The sequence below is a fragment of the Setaria viridis genome, chromosome 1, assembly GCF_005286985.2.
Source record: "Setaria viridis chromosome 1, Setaria_viridis_v4.0, whole genome shotgun sequence".
In the NCBI taxonomy this organism is placed as follows: Eukaryota; Viridiplantae; Streptophyta; class Magnoliopsida; order Poales; family Poaceae; genus Setaria; species Setaria viridis.
Window position 1 is genome coordinate 7,414,910 of NC_048263.2, and position 22,302 is coordinate 7,437,211.

General features: G+C 43.3%; 4 protein-coding genes and 1 pseudogene across 4 annotated transcripts; 4 read left to right on the forward strand and 1 right to left on the reverse strand.

Moving 5' to 3' along the window:
• Nucleotides 1-304: 304 nt before the first annotated feature.
• Nucleotides 305-2,665, forward strand: LOC117848375 (uncharacterized). Its single transcript, XM_034729754.2, has one exon. The coding sequence runs from the start codon at nt 388-390 to the stop codon at nt 2,467-2,469; it is 2,082 nt and encodes a 693-aa protein (XP_034585645.1). The 5' UTR covers nt 305-387; the 3' UTR covers nt 2,470-2,665.
• A 95-nt stretch (nt 2,666-2,760) lies between these two features.
• LOC117842578 (uncharacterized) lies at nt 2,761-5,796 on the forward strand (annotated as a pseudogene).
• A 468-nt stretch (nt 5,797-6,264) lies between these two features.
• Nucleotides 6,265-7,325, forward strand: LOC140221533 (uncharacterized). Its single transcript, XM_072291311.1, has 2 exons — nt 6,265-6,322; nt 6,508-7,325. The coding sequence occupies exons 1-2, from the start codon at nt 6,265-6,267 to the stop codon at nt 7,248-7,250; spliced, it is 801 nt and encodes a 266-aa protein (XP_072147412.1). The 3' UTR covers nt 7,251-7,325.
• Nucleotides 7,326-10,094: 2,769 nt separating this feature from the next.
• Nucleotides 10,095-11,448, reverse strand: LOC140222023 (uncharacterized). Its single transcript, XM_072292022.1, has one exon. It carries the CDS (start codon nt 10,795-10,797, stop codon nt 10,123-10,125), a length of 675 nt encoding a protein of 224 aa, XP_072148123.1. The 5' UTR covers nt 10,798-11,448; the 3' UTR covers nt 10,095-10,122.
• Nucleotides 11,449-19,027: 7,579 nt separating this feature from the next.
• LOC140221534 (uncharacterized) lies at nt 19,028-21,168 on the forward strand. Its single transcript, XM_072291312.1, has 3 exons — nt 19,028-20,055; nt 20,281-20,432; nt 20,553-21,168. Exons 1-3 carry the CDS (start codon nt 19,084-19,086, stop codon nt 21,166-21,168), a joined length of 1,740 nt encoding a protein of 579 aa, XP_072147413.1. The 5' UTR covers nt 19,028-19,083.
• Nucleotides 21,169-22,302: the final 1,134 nt, after the last annotated feature.

The window sequence follows — 22,302 nt, forward strand, 5'->3', positions numbered from 1 at the left end:
GTACACATCTCAATCAGCTTTATTTGCTTCCCTCTTTGTGAGGACAAATCCCGGTAATATATGGGTTTTATTGCCAATGCATAACAAAGACATTGGTGCTGTTTCAGTACTCTTATTCATCTTGAACAATGTAATAGCAAGCGACAGGTCCATCCACGTCGGTCAAGAAGAAGTTACCAAGATTCTCAAATGAAGTGGATGGAAACCTAACAACGACTTTCAAGAACTTCCAAGTGACTTGCAAGATCTGGCAAGATTATATTTGCGCCGTGTTTCAGAAGATTGGGAGCACTAGATATTTTCCAACTCTAAGTATACTATATTTACTTCAGGGTGTAAACATCTACATTGGGGCTGCAACAACGTAACTCCACCAGCAAGTTAGCCATGCCACATGTTCATCCTGCCCTTGTGATCTTTCTCTCCTTGGCCGCTCTTGCCACCTCTTGCACTGAGAAGGAGAAGAGCTCCTTGCTACAGTTCGTCGCTGAGCTCTCCCAGGACGGTGGCCTCACCAATTCATGGGAGAATAGCACGGATTGCTGCAGATGGGAAGGGATCACCTGCAGTTCAGATAGGACAGTCACTGGTGTCTTTCTAGCTTCTAAAAGCCTTCAGGGGCACATCTCAGCGTCCCTTGGCAACCTCACTGGCCTGGTGTGCCTCAACCTCTCTCACAATTCCTTACACGGTGACCTGCCACTGGAATTATTGTCTTCCAATAGCATTGCTGTCCTTGATGTGAGCTTCAACCTACTCAATGGAGATTTGCAGGTGCTGGAAAAGTCAACCCTTCGGTCTTTGCAGGTACTGAACGTATCAAGCAACTTTTTTTCAGGACATTTTCCTTCTCCCACACGGGAGGCCATGAAGAGTTTGATCGCTCTCAACGCCAGCAACAATAGCTTTACCGGGCAGATACCAACTGTGTTTTGTGTCAGTGCACCATCCTTTGCTGTGCTTCAACTCAGTTACAACCAATTCAGTGGAAGAATCCCTTCTGAGCTCGGTAATTGCTCCATGCTGACATCTCTCAACGCTGGGCACAACAACCTCAGTGGGAGTCTTCCAGATGAGTTCTTCAATATTACCCTGATGGAGCACCTCTCTCTTCATGATAATCAGTTAGAAGGAACACTCAATGGCATCAGCAGGCTAAAGAATCTGGCGACCCTTAATCTCGGAGGGAACATGTTCAGTGGCAATATCCCATATTCTATAGGTGAGCTTAAGAAACTGGTGACTATCCATTTGGACCACAACAGCATGTCTGGGGAGCTTCCACCAACTTTGAGCAACTGCACAAGTCTCATAACCATTGACTTCAGTAGCAACAATTTCAGTGGAGGACTCAAAGAGGTTAACTTCTCCAACTTACCTAATCTAAAAACCATAGATCTTATGCTAAATAACTTCAGTGGCACAATTCCAGAAAGCATCTACTCATGCATCAATCTAACTGCACTGCGGCTATCTTCAAATAAGTTCCATGGCCAGTTGTCAGAAAGAATAGGCAATCTGAAGTCCCTGGCATTCTTATCGCTTGTTGACAATTCCCTTACAAATATCACAAGTGCACTTCAGATCCTTAGCAGTTGCAGGAACTTGACCACCTTGCTAATAGGGAAGAACTTCAAGAACGAGGCCATGCCAAAGGATGACGCAATTGATGGTTTTGGGAATCTTCGGGTTCTTTTCTTAAATGATTGTTCATTATCTGGGAAAATACCTCTTTGGTTATCCAAGCTCACAAATTTGGAGATGCTACTATTATATAACAATGAACTAACCGGACCAATACCAGACTGGATCAACAACCTAATTTTCCTCTTCCATATAAACATGTATAACAACAGCCTTACAGGGGAAATTCCAACAGCCTTAATGAGCATGCCCATGCTAGAGAAGGACAAGGTTGCACCAAAGCCCTTTGAGCTGCCTATTTACACCCGATCGCGTCAATACCGCATGGCCATTTCTTTCTCCACAATGCTGCATGTAGGCAGAAACAACCTCACAGGTGTCATCCCTGAAGAGATTGGTCAGTTGAAAGCACTAGTTTCATTGGATTTGCGCTCCAACAAATTAATTGGAGTGATCCCACAATCCATTTGCAACCTCTCAAACCTTGAGGCATTGGACTTGTCTGGCAACCATCTAACAGGTACAATACCAATCGGCTTAAACAACCTGCATTTCCTTTCTAAGTTCAATATTTCTAACAATGACCTAGAGGGGCCTATTCCAATCAACGGCCAGCTCAGCACGTTTCCAAATTCTAGCTTTCAAGGAAACCCAAAGTTGTGTGGTCCCATGATTGCTCGCTACTGTGGTTCAGCAGAAACAACTATCACAACAAATGTGACTAAGAATATTGACATAAAGGTCATCTCTGCGATTGCATTTGGTGCATTCTTTATTGTAGGGGTGATGTATGATCAGATAGTATTATCAAAGGCTTTCTGCTAGTTCCACTTCGCTACTTCATTTTACATATGGGGTTTTATGATTTTGGCTATTCAGGTTCAGCAGTATATCCAAATCCACCATATTAGCTGATATTCCAGTTTAGAAAAATGTAACTGGAAGTGCTGGATAAACACTGAAGAATGATCCCTTCAGTGGAGATGTAAAATTATGTGCTAAATGGATTATAACTTTTCTTTCTCGAACACGCAAGAGAGCTGCATATCATTATTTTAAGAGGGAAAAAAACTTGAAATTTGTAAATACTAAGTAGTCTAAGTGTGTCAATACTTGAAATTTGTTGGGATCCAGACATTCAATGGAATTTTTAAGATTTGTGCTAAAGTAGTATAAATCTGACGGTGGTCATGTTTTAATTTAATGCCGTCATTTGATTCATAATCATTTGCCACGTACAGAAATACATCATTCTCCATAGCAAGCGAAAATCTTAGACGAGCAAAGACATCTTCCATTTTTTTGGCACAAAAGTAGTAGCAAATAGGATGTTTTAGGGTCATAAGGAATTAAAAAATTGCAAAAAAGAGATGAAATTGGACTGTTTTTCCTGTTAGAGCAAACTGAACTAATCTAGACTCCTAATCTATTCTTATTCTATACCCTTTAAATGAATTTCCTTAAAAAGTAGAGGATGACCCGTGAATTAACCTAACCCTCAACTAAAAAAATCCTATAAAAGCATAACAGAAAAGGAGTAAAGACTCTTTCCTTTGATATAGTTATACTCTTCGAGTGTAGCAAATCTTAAAAACAGAGCATTCCACTGAAAGTTCGAGCAACTAGAGCCCAGCACCTTATCGGTCTTCGCATGGTGTACCTTACCTTGGGACTGCATAGCGCCGGACCTGCAGCCCCGTTTTCTGGCTCCAGCATCTGTCCTCCGGCCGTCCTGCGCACTCGCAGCTGTCCGCCGCCGCACCGGGTCGCTGCGTGTGCTGTGCCTGTCTGAATTCCCCCCTAGTGGAGAGGCCCGTCGTATTTCAACTGATTGAAAGGGGCCCAGCAAGAGCAGAGCTCATCAGCGTCTGACCAACCAATGCAGGTCTCATGTTAACGGATCAATTTAGATTTTAGATCCAACTGAAAGCTAGACAGGTACTAACTAAGCAGGAACTTTTAGTAACTTTGCATGACGACCTACACAAACAAGACAAGTGACCTGTCCATGGATGATTTCAACTTTCATTAACCACAAAGAAACAAACAGTGGTAGGGGATCCAAGGAAAGAGCACCAAGTAAACGTATCAGGTAAAGATGGTGTTGTCCATCCATCAGAATCATTGTCTAGGTCAAGAAGGCTGGGTGTCGCCCTCAAATTATTGGTCTTGGTATCCTTCGTCCAACCATCCCAATATATATACATAGCATATTTATTTCTCAAAATGATACGCCTTTCCAGAAATACTTTATATGGTACTCTCTAGCTTTTCAAAGAAAAAAAATGGTACGAACTTATTTGTCAATACATACACAATAGCAGCATTTCAGTAAAATATGATGCATGCATATAATTCCTTTTTTTTTCTTTGTGCAAGTAGGGGCAATCCAATGCAAGCACGTATTGTCTTGTCATTCTTAATAATAGCAATTGACAAGTCCATCCACGTCAGTTGACAAGTCTCAACAGCAATAGATGGACTATGTTAGTTCAATAGTAGCTATCGACAGTAACTTTCAAACTTTCAAGGGCTATGAAAAATCTCCAAGTGACATGCCAGCTCTTGCACGTCATGTGTTGCTTCAAGTGCAAACATCTCTGAGGACATACATCGCTACAGTTACACCTTTCAAGAAAAGTGCCAGTAGTGCCAGCAAGAGAGACCATGGAGCCAATACCCCATTCTTTGTGCAATAGCAAAGCCGGCAGGTCAGCCATGCCACCATATGGTTCTGCCCTGGCGATGCTTCTCTCCTTGGCATCTCTAGCCACCTCATGCACTGAGCAGGAGAGCTACTCCTTTCTCCAGTTCCTAGCAGGGCTCTCACAGAACGGTGGCCTCACAAAATCATGGCAAAAGGGCACAGATTGTTGCAGTTGGGAAGGGATTAGCTGCAGTCCAGAGAGGACGGTCACTGATGTCTTCTTGGCTTCTAGGAACCTTCAGGGATTCATCTCGCCACTCCTTGGCAATCTCACTGGCCTTCTGCGCCTCAACCTATCCTTCAATTTGCTCTCTGGTAACCTCCCGTTGGAATTGGTGTCGTCCACGAGCATCATCGTGCTTGATGTCAGCTTCAACCAACTCAGTGGGGACCTGCCAGATATACCATCTTCAACCCCTGCCTGGCCTCTGCAGGTACTGAACATCTCAAGCAACATGTTTACAGGGCGATTTCCATCCACCACATGGAAGGAGGCGAATAGTCTGGTTGTAATCAATGCCAGTAACAACAGCTTTACTGGGCTGATACCAACTACCTTATGTGTCAGTACATTATCCTTTGCTTGATCTCAGTTACAACCAATTCAGTAGAAGAATCCCTACAGAGCTTGGTAATTGCTCCATGCTCACATCTCTCAATGCTGGGTACAACCATCTTAGTGGAGCTCTTCCGGATGAGATATTCAATATGACCTTGTTGAAGCACCTCTCTTTTTCTAAAAATCAGTTAGAAGGATCACTCGGTGACATCAGCAAGCACCGAAATCTGGCTATCCTAGATCTTGGTGGGAATGTTATCAGAGGAAGCATCCCAGACTCAATAGGTGAGCTTAAAGGATTACAGGAGCTCCAATTGGGACACAACAACGTGTCCGGGGAGCTTCCTTCAACTCTGGGAAACTGCACAGATCTCAGAAGCATCAACCTCGGGTGCAACAACTTCAGTGGAGAGCTCACCGGATTCAACTTCTCCACATTGACCAATCTAAAATCTTTAGATCTCATGCGGAACAACTTCAATGGAACCTTTCCAGAAAGCATCTATTCATGCAGCAATCTAACTGCTCTGCGGTTATCCAATAATAGGTTCCAAGGTCAGCTGTCAGAAAGAATCAGCAATCTGAAGCACCTCTCATTCCTATCACTAGTCAACAGCTCCCTTAGAAACATCACAAGTGCACTACAAATTCTTAGGAATTGCAGGAACCTGAACACCTTGCTAATTGGAAAAAACTTCATGCACGAGGCCATGCCTGAGGATAACAGAATTGATGGTTTTTAGAAACTTCAGGTTCTTTCCTTAAATGATTGTTCACTGTATGGAAATGTACCTCCTTGGATATCGAATCTTGTAAAGTTGGAGATGTTATTTTTATATAACAATCAGCTAACCGGGTCAATACCTGACTGGATGAGCAACCTAAACTTTCTCTTCTATTTAGACATCTCAAACAACAGCCTTGCAGGGGAAATTCCAACAGAGCTAATGGAGATGCAAATGCTAAAAACAGACAAGGTTACAACAATGGTCTTTGAGCAACCTGTTTATTAGGGCACTTGCAATGGTTATAAAGAGCAACTCTCCGTAACTTGGTACACGTCACCTATAGAGAGCAGTAAAGATGAGGCACCCAATGGATCAGCTTTCACACCTACTTTTCCAAAGTTTTGTGTGCCCCACGATTCAAGATTTTTTGATCACATCTTTCTCCCTGCGCTCTATGTTTGTGATCGCACGGATAGCCGCCTCCACTGGCTGCAGCTCTCGGCTGGCGAGGCCTGGACGTCCGCTAGCCGTAGCCCTGCAACCAAGCACCAGCTCCGCGCCACCCCCTCCGTGCTAGCCCCTCTACCAAGTGCCCAGGCCCACCCGCGGCCTGCCTCCTCGCCCACATGCCGTCCTCACCAGTCATGGCTGCCTTCCCACGCTGCCACGCCAGCTCGCTTCCCCGTAGCGGCGCTCGTGGCCGCGGCCGTGTCGGGACTCGTGATGATGGCTTGGAGCCCCATCTCTGCACGCACGGGGGCTCGTTGCCCGTGCCCACGGTGCTGTGGTCGAGATGCCTCCCGCCGGATTCCATGACGGCCGCGCCCCTCCCTAGTCCCTGTAGTGAGCCAAGCGAGCTGTGCTCGCAGGCCACTCCACCGCGGAGCTCTCCAACCGTGAGGCGGAGGATGCGAAGAAAGAAGAAAGGATAAGCACGTGGTGGGGCTCGCTCAGCACGGGGGCGCGTGCTAGCGGCTCTCACCACACATCTAGCAACACTTTCTTCTCTCTCCTCGTTTCTCTTTACTACGTGGAGGCTTACAGAGAGCCTATCGACACTCATTGCGGGTGCCCTTATCCACTGTATACACCTAAATCACTTGAATACCGCGTGCCTAGAGCTTTCCCCAAAACGATGAATCTGGGAGTGAATAACTTCACTGGTGTGATTCCCAAAGAGATTGCTCACCTGAAAGCTCTCCTTTCACTCAACTTGAGCTCCAAAAAATTAACAGGAGTTATCCCACATTCAAGCTGCAAACTCATAAACATCCAGGTGCTGGACTTGTCAGGCAACCATCTAACAGGTGGAATCCCTTCAGAACTAAACAACCTGCACTACCTTTCTGAGTTCAACGTCTCAAATAATGACCTGGAAGGGCCTATCCCAATCATCGGCCAGCTTAGCACATTCACGAGTTCTAGCTTTGATGGGAATCCAAGGTTGTGTGGTCCTATGCTTGCTCATCAATGCGGTTCAACAGAAGAGATTTTCACCACAGAAGTGAGGATACAAACAGACGAGAAAATCACTTTTGCTATTGCCTTTTGTGCATTCTTTAGTGTAGGAGTGTTGTATGATCAGATAGTATTATCAAGGTTTTTTGGTTAGCACTACCTCATCACATATGTTTTCTTTGTTCATGATGATTTTGTTATTAAGGCTAGCAAATCACATTTACGAAGTTACGTGGTTCTTGTCAATGGTGAAAATAATTTCATTTCGGACCAGGGGTGGATCTTCTATATAGAAAACTGTTAGGGGGGCGTCATTCAATCGATGTACTGGGGTAACTGCCAATTAATCTCTAAATAAGTAGAAGAGCTGCTGATCTGACTGATTTTCTCAACAAATACTATATTTTCTCAACAACAGTAAAATCATGCCGTACAGAACCAAACAAGATGGAACCGACACTACTGTTGCCATTTAACTCGAGAATCTTCACAAGGGTTGGCAAAATTTGCAGCGCAAACGTCGAGCAAACTGAGTAATTTCAGAAAGGTGTTCGCACGGCTGTAATTTCATAATGGATGAGCTTCTTCTTCACCAAATCCAAATCGATGGGCTTGTCAAATCGAAGCGGAGACCGGCCGGCGGTGCTTGCCCGCGCCCCCCTCGAGCTCCTTCCGCACCCGAATCGACGAGCCGGCGGAGCTCACCCACGCGGCGGCACTCGCCCGCCCCGATGCTGGCCCAAGGAGCTACCTGCGGTGGCGCTCGCCCGCCCCCTCAAGCTTCTCCGGTGGCCAAATGGATGAGCTGCCGCCCCCTCGAGCTCCACTCGCAGTTGAATCGACAAGCTGACGCTCCCTCGAGCTTCCTTCGATCGAATCGACGAGCCTCGCTCGCTCTGAAGTCAGGCCGGCGGAGCTCCGCCGTCACCTCCATTTTCGCGGGGGATGGGTGGCGGATGGGCTGCAGGAGGGGGCCCATCCCCTTCCATGGTGGTGCCGGTGGTCGGAGGCTGGGAGGACGCCGGCGGCGCATGGGCCCCCGGGGCCTGAAACGCTAGATCCCCTAGCGTCCGGCCACCGCACCTCCGAGCCGAGCGTGAGGGCGCATTGGTGTGCGGCGCCGCCGCTCGCCGGCCGCCGGAACAAAGGGTCTCGCCCCACCGCACGTGCGATGGTGCCGCTGCTTCGCGAGCCTGGGCCGGAAGGAGATAGTTTTGGGCTGAGATGATCAGATGGGCTGGGTGGGCCTTTGTACCTAGGCCTTGAACAAGAGTCGCATTTTCCCGCCAACACCCACCCGGTGCTCCCACGCGGCAACCCGGTTGCACAAGCGCAACCGGATCCAGTGGTCTGCTCCGGAAGCTGATAGGAGTATAGCACTGGTGAACCAGATTAGAAGGCATTTCCAATTTTCCATGGTTGCGTGTTCAGAAAAAGCCTGCTTTTGCATCTTCTTTGAAGGCAAATTTTGAGAAACGCTGCATATTAGCAAAAGATGTAGGCGTATCTTAAAAAACACCTTAAACATTGCTTGGTGTCATTGATAATTAGCTATCATTGATTGAACACGTATGAGAGAAGTCTTTGAAATTGTTTGGTGTCATCCAATCTGCAGTATGGTCATTTGATGTTTGCAATATTATAAGTTTTCGTATGCAAGTATATGTCAATTAATGGTTCATTACAGTAACAGTTGGGGTGTTTTTTTTTTTGAAATGCTTTGCAATGTAAGGTATTCAAGCAAAATCCCTCCGAATAGTGTTTCGTGCAATCTTGAAATTGCCAGTGTAGAGAGCTTATGAGGCGTTTTGCAAAATGCCACAAACAACAATGGAGGCCTTCCAAAAACGGCTGGGATGATTTTTCCCTTCACCAATTCTTTAAGCGTTTTTCAAAGCGCCTTCAAATATCTTGAGGCATTTTTTCTTTGGTCTTTCAAGGCATTTAAGAATGCCACCAGATGGCATACATGTTGTAATGAATTATTCTCTCTGAGGTTGATGGGTAGCAGGATAGGAGTCTTGTGCACTTGCTCAAAAATTTGGTAACCCTTGATCTTGGAGGCAATATCTAGGAAGCTGCACAAATTTCAAGAGATGGCCAGATGGGCAGATTCATTTGGACTGTTCATAACAGCATGTCTAGGAAGCTGCACAAATTTCAAAAGCATCAACCTCAGAAAGAACAGGTTATGTTGAGAGCTCATTGATCCTTCTCCATGTTTTCCAATCTACTAACTTTACAGGAACAATTCGACAAAGAGTCTGTTCCTGGAGCAATCTAAATGCATTGTGGCTTTCATTCAGTAAGTCAAGCGGCCAATTGTGAGAATGAATAGTCAATCTCAAAGCCCTATCGCTCTTATCACTTGCTGATAACACCCTTACAAGTGCAACTATCAAATCTCTAACTAATGTCAAAACCACTCCATCCAAAGTTCCTTGTAGGACGAAAACCAATTTGGAAACATGTCAAGGAGGTAAAATAACCAGTTTTGATAACTGAGGGAGGACCCATTCTTATGTAACTTTTTTTGTCCTAAGGAAAATATCACATGCAGGCCTCATTTGGATGTACTGAACCCTGACAGCCCAGCTTATTTACATGGATCGGCCAATGTAGAATGGTAAACTTTCCATCCAACATGTTGTGTTGCATGGAGGCTCGCACTCAATTTTATTTCCTTCTGATTTAATCCGGCACAATGAATTCTGCATGCTCTCATGTTGCAATCTTAAATGAATTCCAAGAGATAAGCTGTCCAATTCAAGGTTTGCTCGTCACTGGTGCAGGGAAGTTTCCTTACCCAAATTGGCTGTTTATTTCCCTTTCAGTGAGCTAGAGTTTCTAAGTTCTAGATGTAAGTAAAGTCATCCCCAAACCAAGATTGGTCAGCAGCTGGACAGTTTCAACGGTTGTAGTTGTAGCAGATCCAAGTAGAGACCAGTAAAAGAGTATGGATTCACATGATATCACACAGCAACCCTGCACGGTAAGAATATAAACGTAAAAAGTCAAGTGTAAACTTAAAGGGTGTCAAGTAGCCGAAAAATGCACATATACACATTGTACTGGATAAGTCCTCTGCTGTTAGCTATATATGCGTGTGCTCCATTCTTCATGCACCACCACAACCAACAAGTTGCCATGCCTTTCTTTGCTCTAGCTCTTGCACTACTGCTCTCCTGGGCGTCTCCGACCACCTCATGCACCGCACAGGAGAGGACCTCCCTTCTTCGGTTCCTTGCCGGTCTGTCACAAGACGGTGGCCTCACCGAGTCATGGCGGAACGGCACAAGCTGCTGCACCTGGGAAGGCATAATCTGCAATGTTAACGGGACAGTCAGTGAGGTCTCACTGGGATCTAGAGGGCTTGAAGGGCGTATCTCACCGTCCCTAGGCGATCTCAGCAGCCTGCTACGTCTCAACCTGTCCAGCAACTTCTTCACTGGCAGCCTCCCGACGGAGCTGATGTCCTCTAGCAGCATCGTTGTCCTCGATGTCAGCAGCAATCGCCTCAGCGGGGCCCTGAAAGATCTCAAATCGTCAGCATCTGACATGCCACTGCAGCTGTTGAACATCTCAAGCAACCAGCTCACAGGAAAGTTGCCATCCACCATGTGGGAGAAGACGAGAGGCCTGGTCATGCTCAATGCGAGCAACAATAGTTTTACCGGGCAGATGCCTTCTTCTTTCTGCATCTGCACACGGTCCTTGGCAGTGCTTGACCTTTCATTCAACCAATTAAGTGGCCATGTCCCAAACCAACTTGGCAACTGTTCTGCACTTAGAGTGCTCAAGGCTGGTCGGAACAATCTCACTGGGGCTCTCCCAGATGAACTCTTCAATACGACCTTGTTGGAGCACCTATCTTTTCACAGCAATAGTTTAGAAGGAACGATAGGCGGCCAACATGTAATCAAACTCCGCAATCTGGTAATCCTTAATCTTGGAAGAAACAAGTTCAGTGGCACGATTCCAGCTTCCATAGGCCACCTCGGAAGGTTAGAAGAGCTCCATCTGAACAAAAATGACATGTCTGGGGAGCTGCCATCATCTATAGGCAATTGCACAAATCTCAGAGTCATCAATCTCAGGAGCAACATATTTGGTGGAACACTTCAGAAGGTCAACTTCTCCAGCCTGCTCAATCTAAAATTTCTAGATCTTTTGTTAAACGACTTTTCAGGAGAGATTCCAGAAAGCATCTACTCATGCAGCAACCTCATAGGACTGCGTCTGTCTACCAATAAATTCAATGGCCAATTGTCACCAAGAATAGGCAACCTAAAGTCCCTCTCATTCCTATCAATTTCTATCAACAATTTTGTGAATATAACTGGCGCACTCCATGCACTCAAGAACTCCAGGAACCTCACATCTTTACTTATGGGAGTAAACTTCGTGGGTGAGGTCATGCCAGATCCTATGCCAATTGATGGATTTGAGAATTTGCAAATACTAAGCATACATTCTTGTCAATTGTCCGGGAAGTTACCACTTTGGCTATCAAAGCTTACTAGCTTAAGGATCTTAAAGTTGTCCAACAATAAACTCACTGGAACAATACCGGTGTGGATCAGTACCCTAAACTTCCTCTACCATATAGATATGTCAAACAACAGCTTTATAGGGGAAATCCCAACAGCACTAATGGAGATGCCAATGCTACAATCAAAGAAGGTTCCAGACTACATGAACCAAAGGGTATTCATCATGCCTATTTATATGAGCGCATCCAGTGAGTACCGTATGCTAGGTGCTTTCCCTACTACGCTCAACCTAGGAAATAATAAATTCACTGGCGCAATCCCTCCAGAAATTGGTCAGCTAAAAGCACTGCTAGTGCTTAATTTGAGCTTTAATAAGCTACATGGAGAAATCCCACAATCAACAGGCAACCTCACAAGACTTCAGGAGCTAGATTTGTCTAGTAACCATCTCATAGGTACAATCCCTCCTGCAATGAAAAGCCTACATTTCCTTGCTATGCTAAATGTTTCTAACAATGACCTGGAAGGGGCAATCCCAACTGGAGGTCAGTTTACTACATTTTCAAATTCTAGTTTTGAAGGAAACCCAAAGCTATGCGGTCCTATGCTTGCCCAACACTGTAATTCAGCTGAACCTCCCCTAACCTCCACTGTGTCCAAAGAACAAACTTACGAAAAGGTGATATTTGTGGTTGCCTTCTGCACATTCTTTGTTGTAGGGGTGCTATATGATCAGATAATCCTCTCAAGGTATTTTTTTAGCTAGTGTTATATGATGATACGATCAGATAGTTGTATACTTGTATATCAAGGTATTTGAGCTGAGTCCTGCTCTAATTTTCATAGAATTTATGATAAACTTTGGTCAATATTATTTTGCCATTTGATCATCCACTGAACATGCTCTCTTCTTGTTTGTGAATCATCCATTCGGTAGTGATGTAACTACATAACAATGAAAGAGTGCTTAAACTGAAGAAGCGTGTTGAAAAGTCATTTTTTTCAGAACTTCTTGTGATTTTGTTCTCATCACAATTTTGCTGTTTGGATAAAATTTGATATATGTTCAGTGGGATAAATGTCCACTGAACATGCTCTCTTTGTCTGTGAGTCATCCATTTGGTGGAGATGTAACCATGTACAACAGTACAAGTGCTTGAATTGAAGCAGCCCAAACGTGTCGAAAACTCTCTATTTTCAGAATTTCGCATAAATTTTGATCTCACATAATTGAATAATTGGGAACCTAACATGGAGAGCAGTGGTTTGTCCTATAACAATCAAATAAGTGTTTCGCTCCACAAAAACAATCAAATAAGTGTCTAAAGGAGCCCAAATCTATGCACTCCAAAAGTTTGGGCTACAAGGATCCCAGATGCATTATTTAGGATGACTTTTCACTGAAGCAGGCTATATACTTGTGTCAGAGAGACTCAATCTTGCCACACGAACTCCACTGCAAAAGTTCGATTTCATCATATATAATTTCCTAGATTTTTCAGCTATATGAATTCAAACACATTAATCTAAGGAAGCATGCACATGATTTGCAGCGTACAAAAGAGCAATAAGTTTTCCTCTTCTCTGCACACAGAGAATAGTCCCAGCATAATTTAGCGTCAATTGGGACTTGGGAGAGATTCAGAGATGAATAATTACCTGAATACATCTTACACGAGAGCATTCCACCAAGGATTAAGGGTCTCGATGGTTTTCCCAGCCCTACCAACACCGGGAGCGCATGGCGCCGCACCTGCCGCTGCCCCAGGAAGCCGGCCGTCGGTGCGCGCCAATCGAGGGCCTAGCCTCCAATCGCTCCGGCGGCCGGCGCTGCCGCATGGTTTGCCATTGTGCCTGTGTGCTCACAGGTAGTTTTCGAGGTGAGTTTGGGCCGGAGACAAACAGCACAAACCAATTGGGCCATATAAGTGGAACGTTTTTGGACCGAACAAACAATGGGCCGCATGTTTATTCCATTTTTTCTGGCCCATTCCGTTCCTTTCTTCTTTCTTCCGTCGAGCGACAGCGGCCGCTCCGCTCCCGTCGATCGGCCGTCGCTGACATGCCACCGTCACTCCATCAGCACCCTTGTTCGCCTTCCAATGTTGAAATGGATCTTCCTCAGCTGCTCCATGCCCCTCCTCCCTCTAATGGAGACATTTGCTTCTACAAAGGGAACATTATCTTCTTTTGTTGGAAATAACTTTTCCTAGGCCGAGAACAATTTGTTCTTTTAGTTGGAAACATTTTTTTTCCAGACTTGGAACATTCTTCTTCTTTTGTTTGGATCAATGTTATTCCAGGGCCAGAATGTTTTTCTTTTAGTATTTGGGGAACAATTTCTGTGTGATGATGCATCTTCCCGCCGTCGTCTCTGACTTCAGGGGCTTGGGGGGTTCCCACATCTTAAGAAAAAAAAACATAAAAGAATTAAGTTCCCACGTTCTTGCAGTTGCAGGGGTTTCTCAGATCTCCAGTCCTAGGTTCTCCAACCTACTAGTTATAATTTATCTGAACAATTGATTCTTAAAAAAAAAGTACCTTGAAAGGAGCAGAGTCCTGACACAGACCCCTTAGTCAAGGATCAGCACAGATAGTGCTCATCGACACAGTCGAGCAGCCTGCCGACTCTCTTGACTCTCGACATCAACCACTCCTTTTAGCGTAGCAAGCGCGGCCTGAACTTGAAAAGGAAGTGCAAACATTCTCTGTGTGTTTCACCTACACCGAGATCAAGCCAAGTGATCTGGATGATAATGATAACGCAAAGTCGGCACCAGCCAGCTGTACGGCAAAACAAAAGTGCAAGCCTGATCATCCTCCAGACTACATAGCCACTGAAGCCACTGAAGGAAAGCAAGCAGACAGATTTAGGTCAAGAAGTCATCTTTTCTCCATCAAAATATCATTAACATGTATCTTACTATTACTAATTAGAGGCTCCTTTTGAAGCCTCCAGATGAAGCCACCTAGGATCCTAGGTGGACACGAGAGAAATCTTAGAAATTCTCATAAAAAAGCAAAAACATTTGACCATCAATCAGTAGACTCAAATCATTATAGTCATTGTATCTATTATATTTTCTAAAAAATTATCCATCTATGACATTATGAAAATAGCAAATGCATGCACTGGACCAAGGTCCATTCCATCTCTTTTCCTCTACTATTTCTTAGTAGTGTTTAGTTGTTCTGTAGTAGTACATTTTATTTAGATAATGGAATAACAAATCATTAATAAATAACAATGCATATTTTCATTTTGGTGTTTCATATGTACTCATTACATTTAAATATATCGCACATTAAGACTAGGAGACGGTGTCTATGGGGTTTCATCTAGATGGAACTCTTTTAATTTCTTTCTTCTTCAAACCTTTCCTATGTCATCAAAGTTTCTTAGGTGGACGCTATTAAATTATAATGAAACTCCATGGGACTAGCCTACCGACGTGTTTATAAATCCAGCTTCATTTATAATTTGCTAATGATTTTATGCCGATTAATATAAATTGTATCATAAGCATAACCGAGAGCAAACTCAACATGTTGGGCACATGAGATACCTCCAAACAACTAATTAAGAATGAGTATATATAAGGTCCGATATTAGCTTTCAACTATAAACATCAAAACCCAAAATGATGAAAATTTAGCAAGAAAATGAGACCAGGAGCCATGTTGAGTTCCACCATCCTAGAATATAGCTGCTTTAGAAAATTTTGTTCTACAATATAACTACATTTTGAGTTCTAATTAAGGTGGGCTACAACAGGTGCATGCTCAATACAAAATACCCATTGCCACAATTAGGGCTTCATTTTGGTTTTGCATTCGCACGCATGCATGCATGCATGCTAACAAATTAGGCAGCAACACTAGCCAACAAAGACGCATGCAAAACAAACATGGCAGGCATATAGGCTCACAACGCGCGCTAGAGTTACCTGCTCTGTAGCGGGACAAGTTAATAAAGGTCAAAATAGTCTTTTAATCTCTGTCTGACATGAGTCCAAAACTAGCTACGTACTGTATATTACAAGATGGACGGCAGAAGCACTAAGTGAAGTAGACTGGGGAAACATGGTAAAATAGATGATCCCAAGCAATTTCTAATAATAATGGACCCCGAAGTAGAAGTTAAGATATTTAAGGATACCACTGTTGAAGAGTAAAAGTGTGAATCAATACATATGAGGGGAAAAAAGTTAACTACACCAATTTTCTGGTACTATACGAATACGATCATGATATGTTTATCATTTAATGAAAATATAATTACTGAAATTTGCAGGATAAAGTCTATTTTCACTCACCAAATGCATTAGATAAGTAATTCTAATTGCATTATGTCGAAGTTCACTTCTAAAAATAGAATGATACACACACTCTAAAAAATACAAAATCCAATTTTTATATGTTTATTAAACATGTACCTTATAAAATGCTAGGGAAAAAAAGATAAATCATAGAAAATCTTGCAAAAATCAGAAAATAAGTGGACATAAATTCAGAGAACTTTACTAAACATCACTAACAATAAAGTCATTGCATCTATCCTATTTTATATAAAATTCCTTATCTATGCCATGGTGCAGATAATCTAAAGTAACCAGTGAATCTAAATCTAGGTTATTAGGCCCCTCTGCCATCATAAAAACTATAAAATAACCTGTAATCTTCATCTAAATGATCTATCTAAGTTTGCAAATAATGTGCAACTATCAAAAAAAATAACTCCTAAATTTGCATCAAAATTATCTGCCTCTATTATTGAAAAATACCCAATGTGCTATTATATGTATGCTTCAAAATTATCCAATTTTATCTTTGTTAATATAGAAAAACTATGGTTTTAACTAAACATGGCAGAAACATAGCTCGAGTAGGTTTTTTACTTAATACATGTTCAGCACACATGGAGTTGCAGCGCAAAGTGCAAAAACAATGAATATATGAAAGGCAGATAATGTAGAGTAATTGGTAACTAAACTCTATCACAACCTGATAAAGATATAAAATGTATATATGAGTATTGTGTTATAATATTGACAAATGTCAGAGCAAATACATGAAATTTTGATTAGTTGTGGATGCAAATTTATCTATAATCCTTATAATATTTATATTTCCTAAAATTATGTGTCCGTGCGAGATGCGAGAGCACGGATTGATGGACTAGTTGCCCGAAATTTATGATCTCCAGAAATATATTTTTCCTGAAAAAATACCTGATAGCATAAACTTTCTTGTGAAACAGTCAATAGCAAACTTGCAAAATGAAATTTTGACTGATGCATAAAAATATTTGGTTAACTTTCTGTGTAGGTACTGGTAAAGCGATGCAAACATACTCTTTTGTCATCCCCGAATAACAGCAAACGACAGGTTCATGATATCGGTCAACAAGTCCTGATTCTTGTGACAGCAAGGCCGGTCAAGTCTCAACAGCGAGTCAGCAATAGACTGACCTTGCTTGAAGGACAGCAAGCTAATAGGCCGGTCAAGTCTCTCACACTTTAAATACTTGTGATGATTACTTAAAGGGCAAACATCTCCAAATACGATCCTTTTAGATCAAGTAAAACAACTCTCAACTTGATAACCATGAACAATACTAGTACATCAGTACGTAGATTGGAGAGCATTAGGGAAGAAAAGAATTGAAAAATCCAAAGCTTCCTCCAGACTCAAAATCCAATGAAAGCGTAGAAGCAAACAAATCAGGTCAAGAAGACTAGAAACTGAACCAGAAGACTAGGTCTCTACATTAAAATTACTAAGTTTATGATCTTCAGCCAACCAGCTCTTAGTATACATTGCGCCGAAACTGCCCAGACATGATCTGCTAACATAAACATTTTTGGTCAACACAGTACAATGGCAACACTTCAAATAAAAGATTTGCCAAATCTTTTTGAAGCGTCCAAAGATTTGCCAGGAGGATTCATCTTATTGCGCAAGTAGTGTTTATCCAGTGCAAACATACTTGGTAGCAATCAACAGGCCCATCCACATCGTCGGCCCTTAAGTCTCCGCAATGGTAGGTTGACCTTGCTAGAAGGTTGGCATGTATATATTATTCTTTAAAGGAGGCAGGAGACAGCTCTCCAAATTACTTCCAAGTTCCACGCAATATACTTTTTTTTTAAAAATGAATCGGCAGGACTGCTGTCAATTATATTAAAAAGGAGGAAGTCCCAAGACGGGTTACATCTCACTGAAAAGAGGAAAAGAAACCTCGAAGCACAATTGAAAAATATGAAACATGAAAAAACCTATGAGTGTACATTAAACTCGTGCCATGGGCTTGGACAGATACTTTGCTCCCGCCATCATCCACCCCTACGCTTCGTCCTTTATCCGTGTGAATACCATAGCGATCGTGGCTTCCTTTCTCTCAAAGATTCTCGTGTTACGTTCCTTCCAAATTGTCCAGGAGGTTAGTATTACTAAGGATTGCAGTTCCTTCCTCGAGGTGCACGCCGATGCCGCTACGTTAGTCCACCAACCATGCACCGTTGCCGTCCAAATCACAATATTGTCCCAAATCTGCTTAGTAAACCTGCAGCCCGCAAAAAGGTGTAGCGCCGTCTCAAGCTCGGAGCGGCATAGCGGGCAGCGGATCTGATTTGACCATCCTGCCTGTATGTTGTCCATAGTCGGTTCTGGACCGCTAACCACAAGAAAAGCTTGCAGCTCCGTGACGCCCAAAGCCGCCAAATCAAAGTTTTGAATTTTGTCATGGATGATCCTATGAACTGCGCCTTGTAGGCCGACCGCGCTGAGTAAATCCCATTTGCTGTAAGTTTCCATGTGATGTCATCTTGTGTCCCCGGCGTGAGAACTATGTCCTGCAGGGCACGCCATAGCACAATGAATTCCTGGAGGTGATGCACGGAGAACCTGTCATGCTGTAGGTCAATATCTTTGATCCATTGCCTGTTTTGCATGGCATCCCGTAGCACTCTATTTTTTCGCTTTGATATTCTGAAGATGTTTGGGGCCAAGTCTTTCAGTCTTTGGCCATAAATCCAGGCGCTGTGCCAGAAGGAGGCCTTGCTGCCGTCTCCAATGTGAATTGTGGTGGCTGCCGCGAAAAGAAGTTTATCCTTATTGTTACATGGCGTTGCCGAGCCGATCCACGGTTTATCGGTTGCTTTCCATTCATGCCATAGCCATCGCAGCCTTAATCCTCTCGCAAATCGTTTAAGGTCCAGAATTCCTAGGTACTTTCCTGAGTCTTCCCGTGGTTAGTGGCAGTCCCAAGTATTTAACCTGGAAGTGTGTCCTGACCACCTCTAGTCCATTCAACACACGATCGAGATCAATGCCCTCGCATCTTATCGGTTGTGCACGCACCTATGGGAGCATACATATACATTGATCATTGCTCCAAAATTACAACCTCTAAGAAAAGTGCCTAGTGTCACAGCAAAAATCTTGAAGCCAATACCCAATTCTTCATGCTACAGAAATACCGGCAGGATAGCCATGGGACTATTTGGTCCAGCCCTTGTGGCGCTTCTCTTCTTTGCCTCTCTTGCCATCCCATGCACAGAGCAGGAGAAGAGCTCCTTGCTCCAGTTTGTCTCTGAGCTCTCCCAGGATGGTGCCCTAGGCAGCTCGTGGGATAATGCCACGGATTGCTGCAAATGGGAAGGGATCAGCTGCAGTTCGGAAAATACAGTCACTGATGTCTTCCTGGCTTGTAGAAACCTTGAAGGGCACATCTCACCATCCCTTGGCAACCTTACCAGTCTGCTACGCCTCAACCTGTCCCACAACTTGCTGTCCGGAGGCCTGCCGCTAGAATTAGTTTTCTCCAAAAGCATCATCGTCCTTGACATTAGCTTCAACCTACTCCATGGAGATCTACAAGGTCTGCCATCTTCTACCCTTCAGCCAATGCAGGTACTGAACATCTCAAGCAACTTGTTTACAGGACGGTTTCCATCCACCTCATGGGAAGCAATGAAGGGTCTGGTTGTGCTCAATGCCAGCAACAACAGCTTTACAGGTCAGATACCGACTACCTTCTGTGTCAGCATGCCATCCATTTCTGTGCTTGAATTAAGCTACAACCAATTCAGTGGAGGCATCCCCCCAGGACTGGGTAATTGCTCCATGCTGACATCTCTCGATGCTGGGAGCAACAACCTCAGTGGAAATCTTCCTGATGAACTCTTCAATCTCACCTTGTTGGAGCACCTCTCTTTTCCTCACAATCAGTTAGAAGGATCACTCCGAGGCATCAGCAAGCTCACGCATCTGGTCACCCTTGACCTTGGAGGGAATCGTATCAGTGGAAATATCCCAAACTCAATAGGTGATCTGAAGAGACTAGAGGAGCTCCATTTGGACGGCAACAGCATGTCTTGGGAGCTGCCGTCAACTCTGGGAAGCTGCACAAATCTCAGAACCATCAACCTCAGGAGAAACATGTTCAGTGGAGAGCTTACCAGGGTCGACTTCTCCACAATGCCCAATCTTAAAACTTTAGATCTTGTATGGAACAATCTCACTGGAACAATCCCAGAAAGCATTTATTCATGCAGCAATCTAACCGCACTTCGGCTATCTGGCAATAGGTTTCATGGCCAGTTGTCAGAAAGAATCAGCAACCTAAAGTCTCTCTCTTTTCTATCACTTGTTGGCAATTCCCTAACAAACATCACAAGTGCACTTCAGATCCTTAGGAGTTGCAGGAATCTGGCCACTTTGCTAATTGGCCGTAACTTCATGCACGAGGCCATGCCAGAGGATGATAGAATTGATGGTTTCAAAAATCTTCAGGTTTTTAGCATAAGCAGATGTTCATTATATGGAAAAATGCCTCCATGGCTATTGAAGCTAACAAATTTGGAGATGCTGTTTTTATACAGCAATCAACTAACTGGACCAATACCTGAATGGATGAGCAACCTAAACTTCCTCTTCTATATAGACATAACCAATAACAGCTTTACAGGTGAAATTCCAGCGGCCTTAATGGAAATGCCAATGCTGAAAACAGACAAGGTTGCACCAAAGGCATTTGAGATCCCTATTTATTTAACACAATCACTTCAATACAGTAAACCCGGTTCTTTTCCTAAAGTGCTGAATCTAGGAGCCAATAACCTTACTGGTGTGATCCCCAAAGAGATTGGTCAGCTGAAAGAACTCCTTTCACTCAATTTGAGCTTCAACAAATTATCTGGAGAGATCCCACAATCGATATGCAACCTCACAAATCTCGAGGTGCTGGACTTGTCCAGCAACAAGCTAACAGGTGTAATTCCAACCACACTAAATAATCTTCATTTCCTTTCTGAATTCAACATCTCTAATAATGACCTGGAAGGCCCTATCCCAACCATGGGCCAGCTTAGCACGTTCCCAAATTCCAGCTTTGATGGGAACCCAAAGTTGTGCGGTCCTATGCTTGCTCACTACTGTGGTTCATCAGAAAAGAAATTCTCCACAGAAGTAGCAAAAAAAATGGATGAAAGAGTCATCTTTGTGATTGCCTTTGGTGCCTTCTTCTGTGTAGGGGTGTTGTATGATCAAATAGTGTTATCTAGATTTTTTGGTTAGTCCTGCTACAGTTTGCATATGGATTTATGATAATTTTTGTTATTCATGTATAGAAACATCTCCAATCAGTAAGCTTAATCGAGCTGCGAAACCAAGACTAGCTTGCATTTAGATCTACAAAAAGGAAAACCGTTATTGCAAGTGATCCATGGGTGAAGACTAAAGAGTGATACTTGATTCTTGATCGGTGTAATTGTACGAGATGATTTAAACTGATGCGATCTAAATCTAAATGTGTCAATATGTCAATCTCGTTGAGATATTTAATATCATCAGTATTCAGCAGCTGAATGAATAATAACATGTTTAAAAGATGCTGAATTTGGTAGTACAACTTCGTAAACAAGATGAAAGGTCCCAGTAAGCATAAGTTGCAGCAAATAAAAAACACATAAAGTCAAATCCTTGGCAACGATTTCTACTTGCTTCGTTCATTTTGTTTTTTAGTGGAAGCCCTCCATTCACGAATCCTAATTTAACTCTAATCATCCTAATCTAAAAGACGAATCAAGTTACTGGCAAAGGTTGAGGAAGCAGTGTGGTAGTGCGCATCAAGAGGAGACAAGGTAAAAATACACGCTATTGTCTGATTTTGTTGCTGCACAAATCTTAAAGCATCTGACACAGAAGCTTATTTTTGGGCATCCAATGTAACAGAATTTCGAGCAAGGGATGGCACATTTGGGTCGAGAAAGTGAGGTCCACTGTTTCATGAAAAAAACTACTACACGAATGCAGCTGTAAAGCTATCAAGTTTCCTTTTCTTTTTCGCGATTCTTAAATTCATTGGGGTATACAACAGCTCAGTTTATTAGGTTAATTTAGTTTTTAGAAGTTGAAAGCCAAAATATAAATCAAAAGGAGAACAGGTCTATCTTGAACCGATAAGTTAACGGAACCAACTAAACTACAGAAACCACTTATTTAGGTTTGGGCTTGGTTGGGGGGGGGGGGGGGGGGGGGGGGCGCGGGGGAGGGTTGTTTCCCCAGCCCCAAGACCTGCTGGCTCTCTTATATTAAGCAAATCCTTTAAGACCAAGTAAAATGCCTCTCGAACGTGACGGCCATGAATAAATACTACATATACGTAGCTGGAACAGCAGTAGGAAAAAAGAATTGTTGATCTAAAGCTTC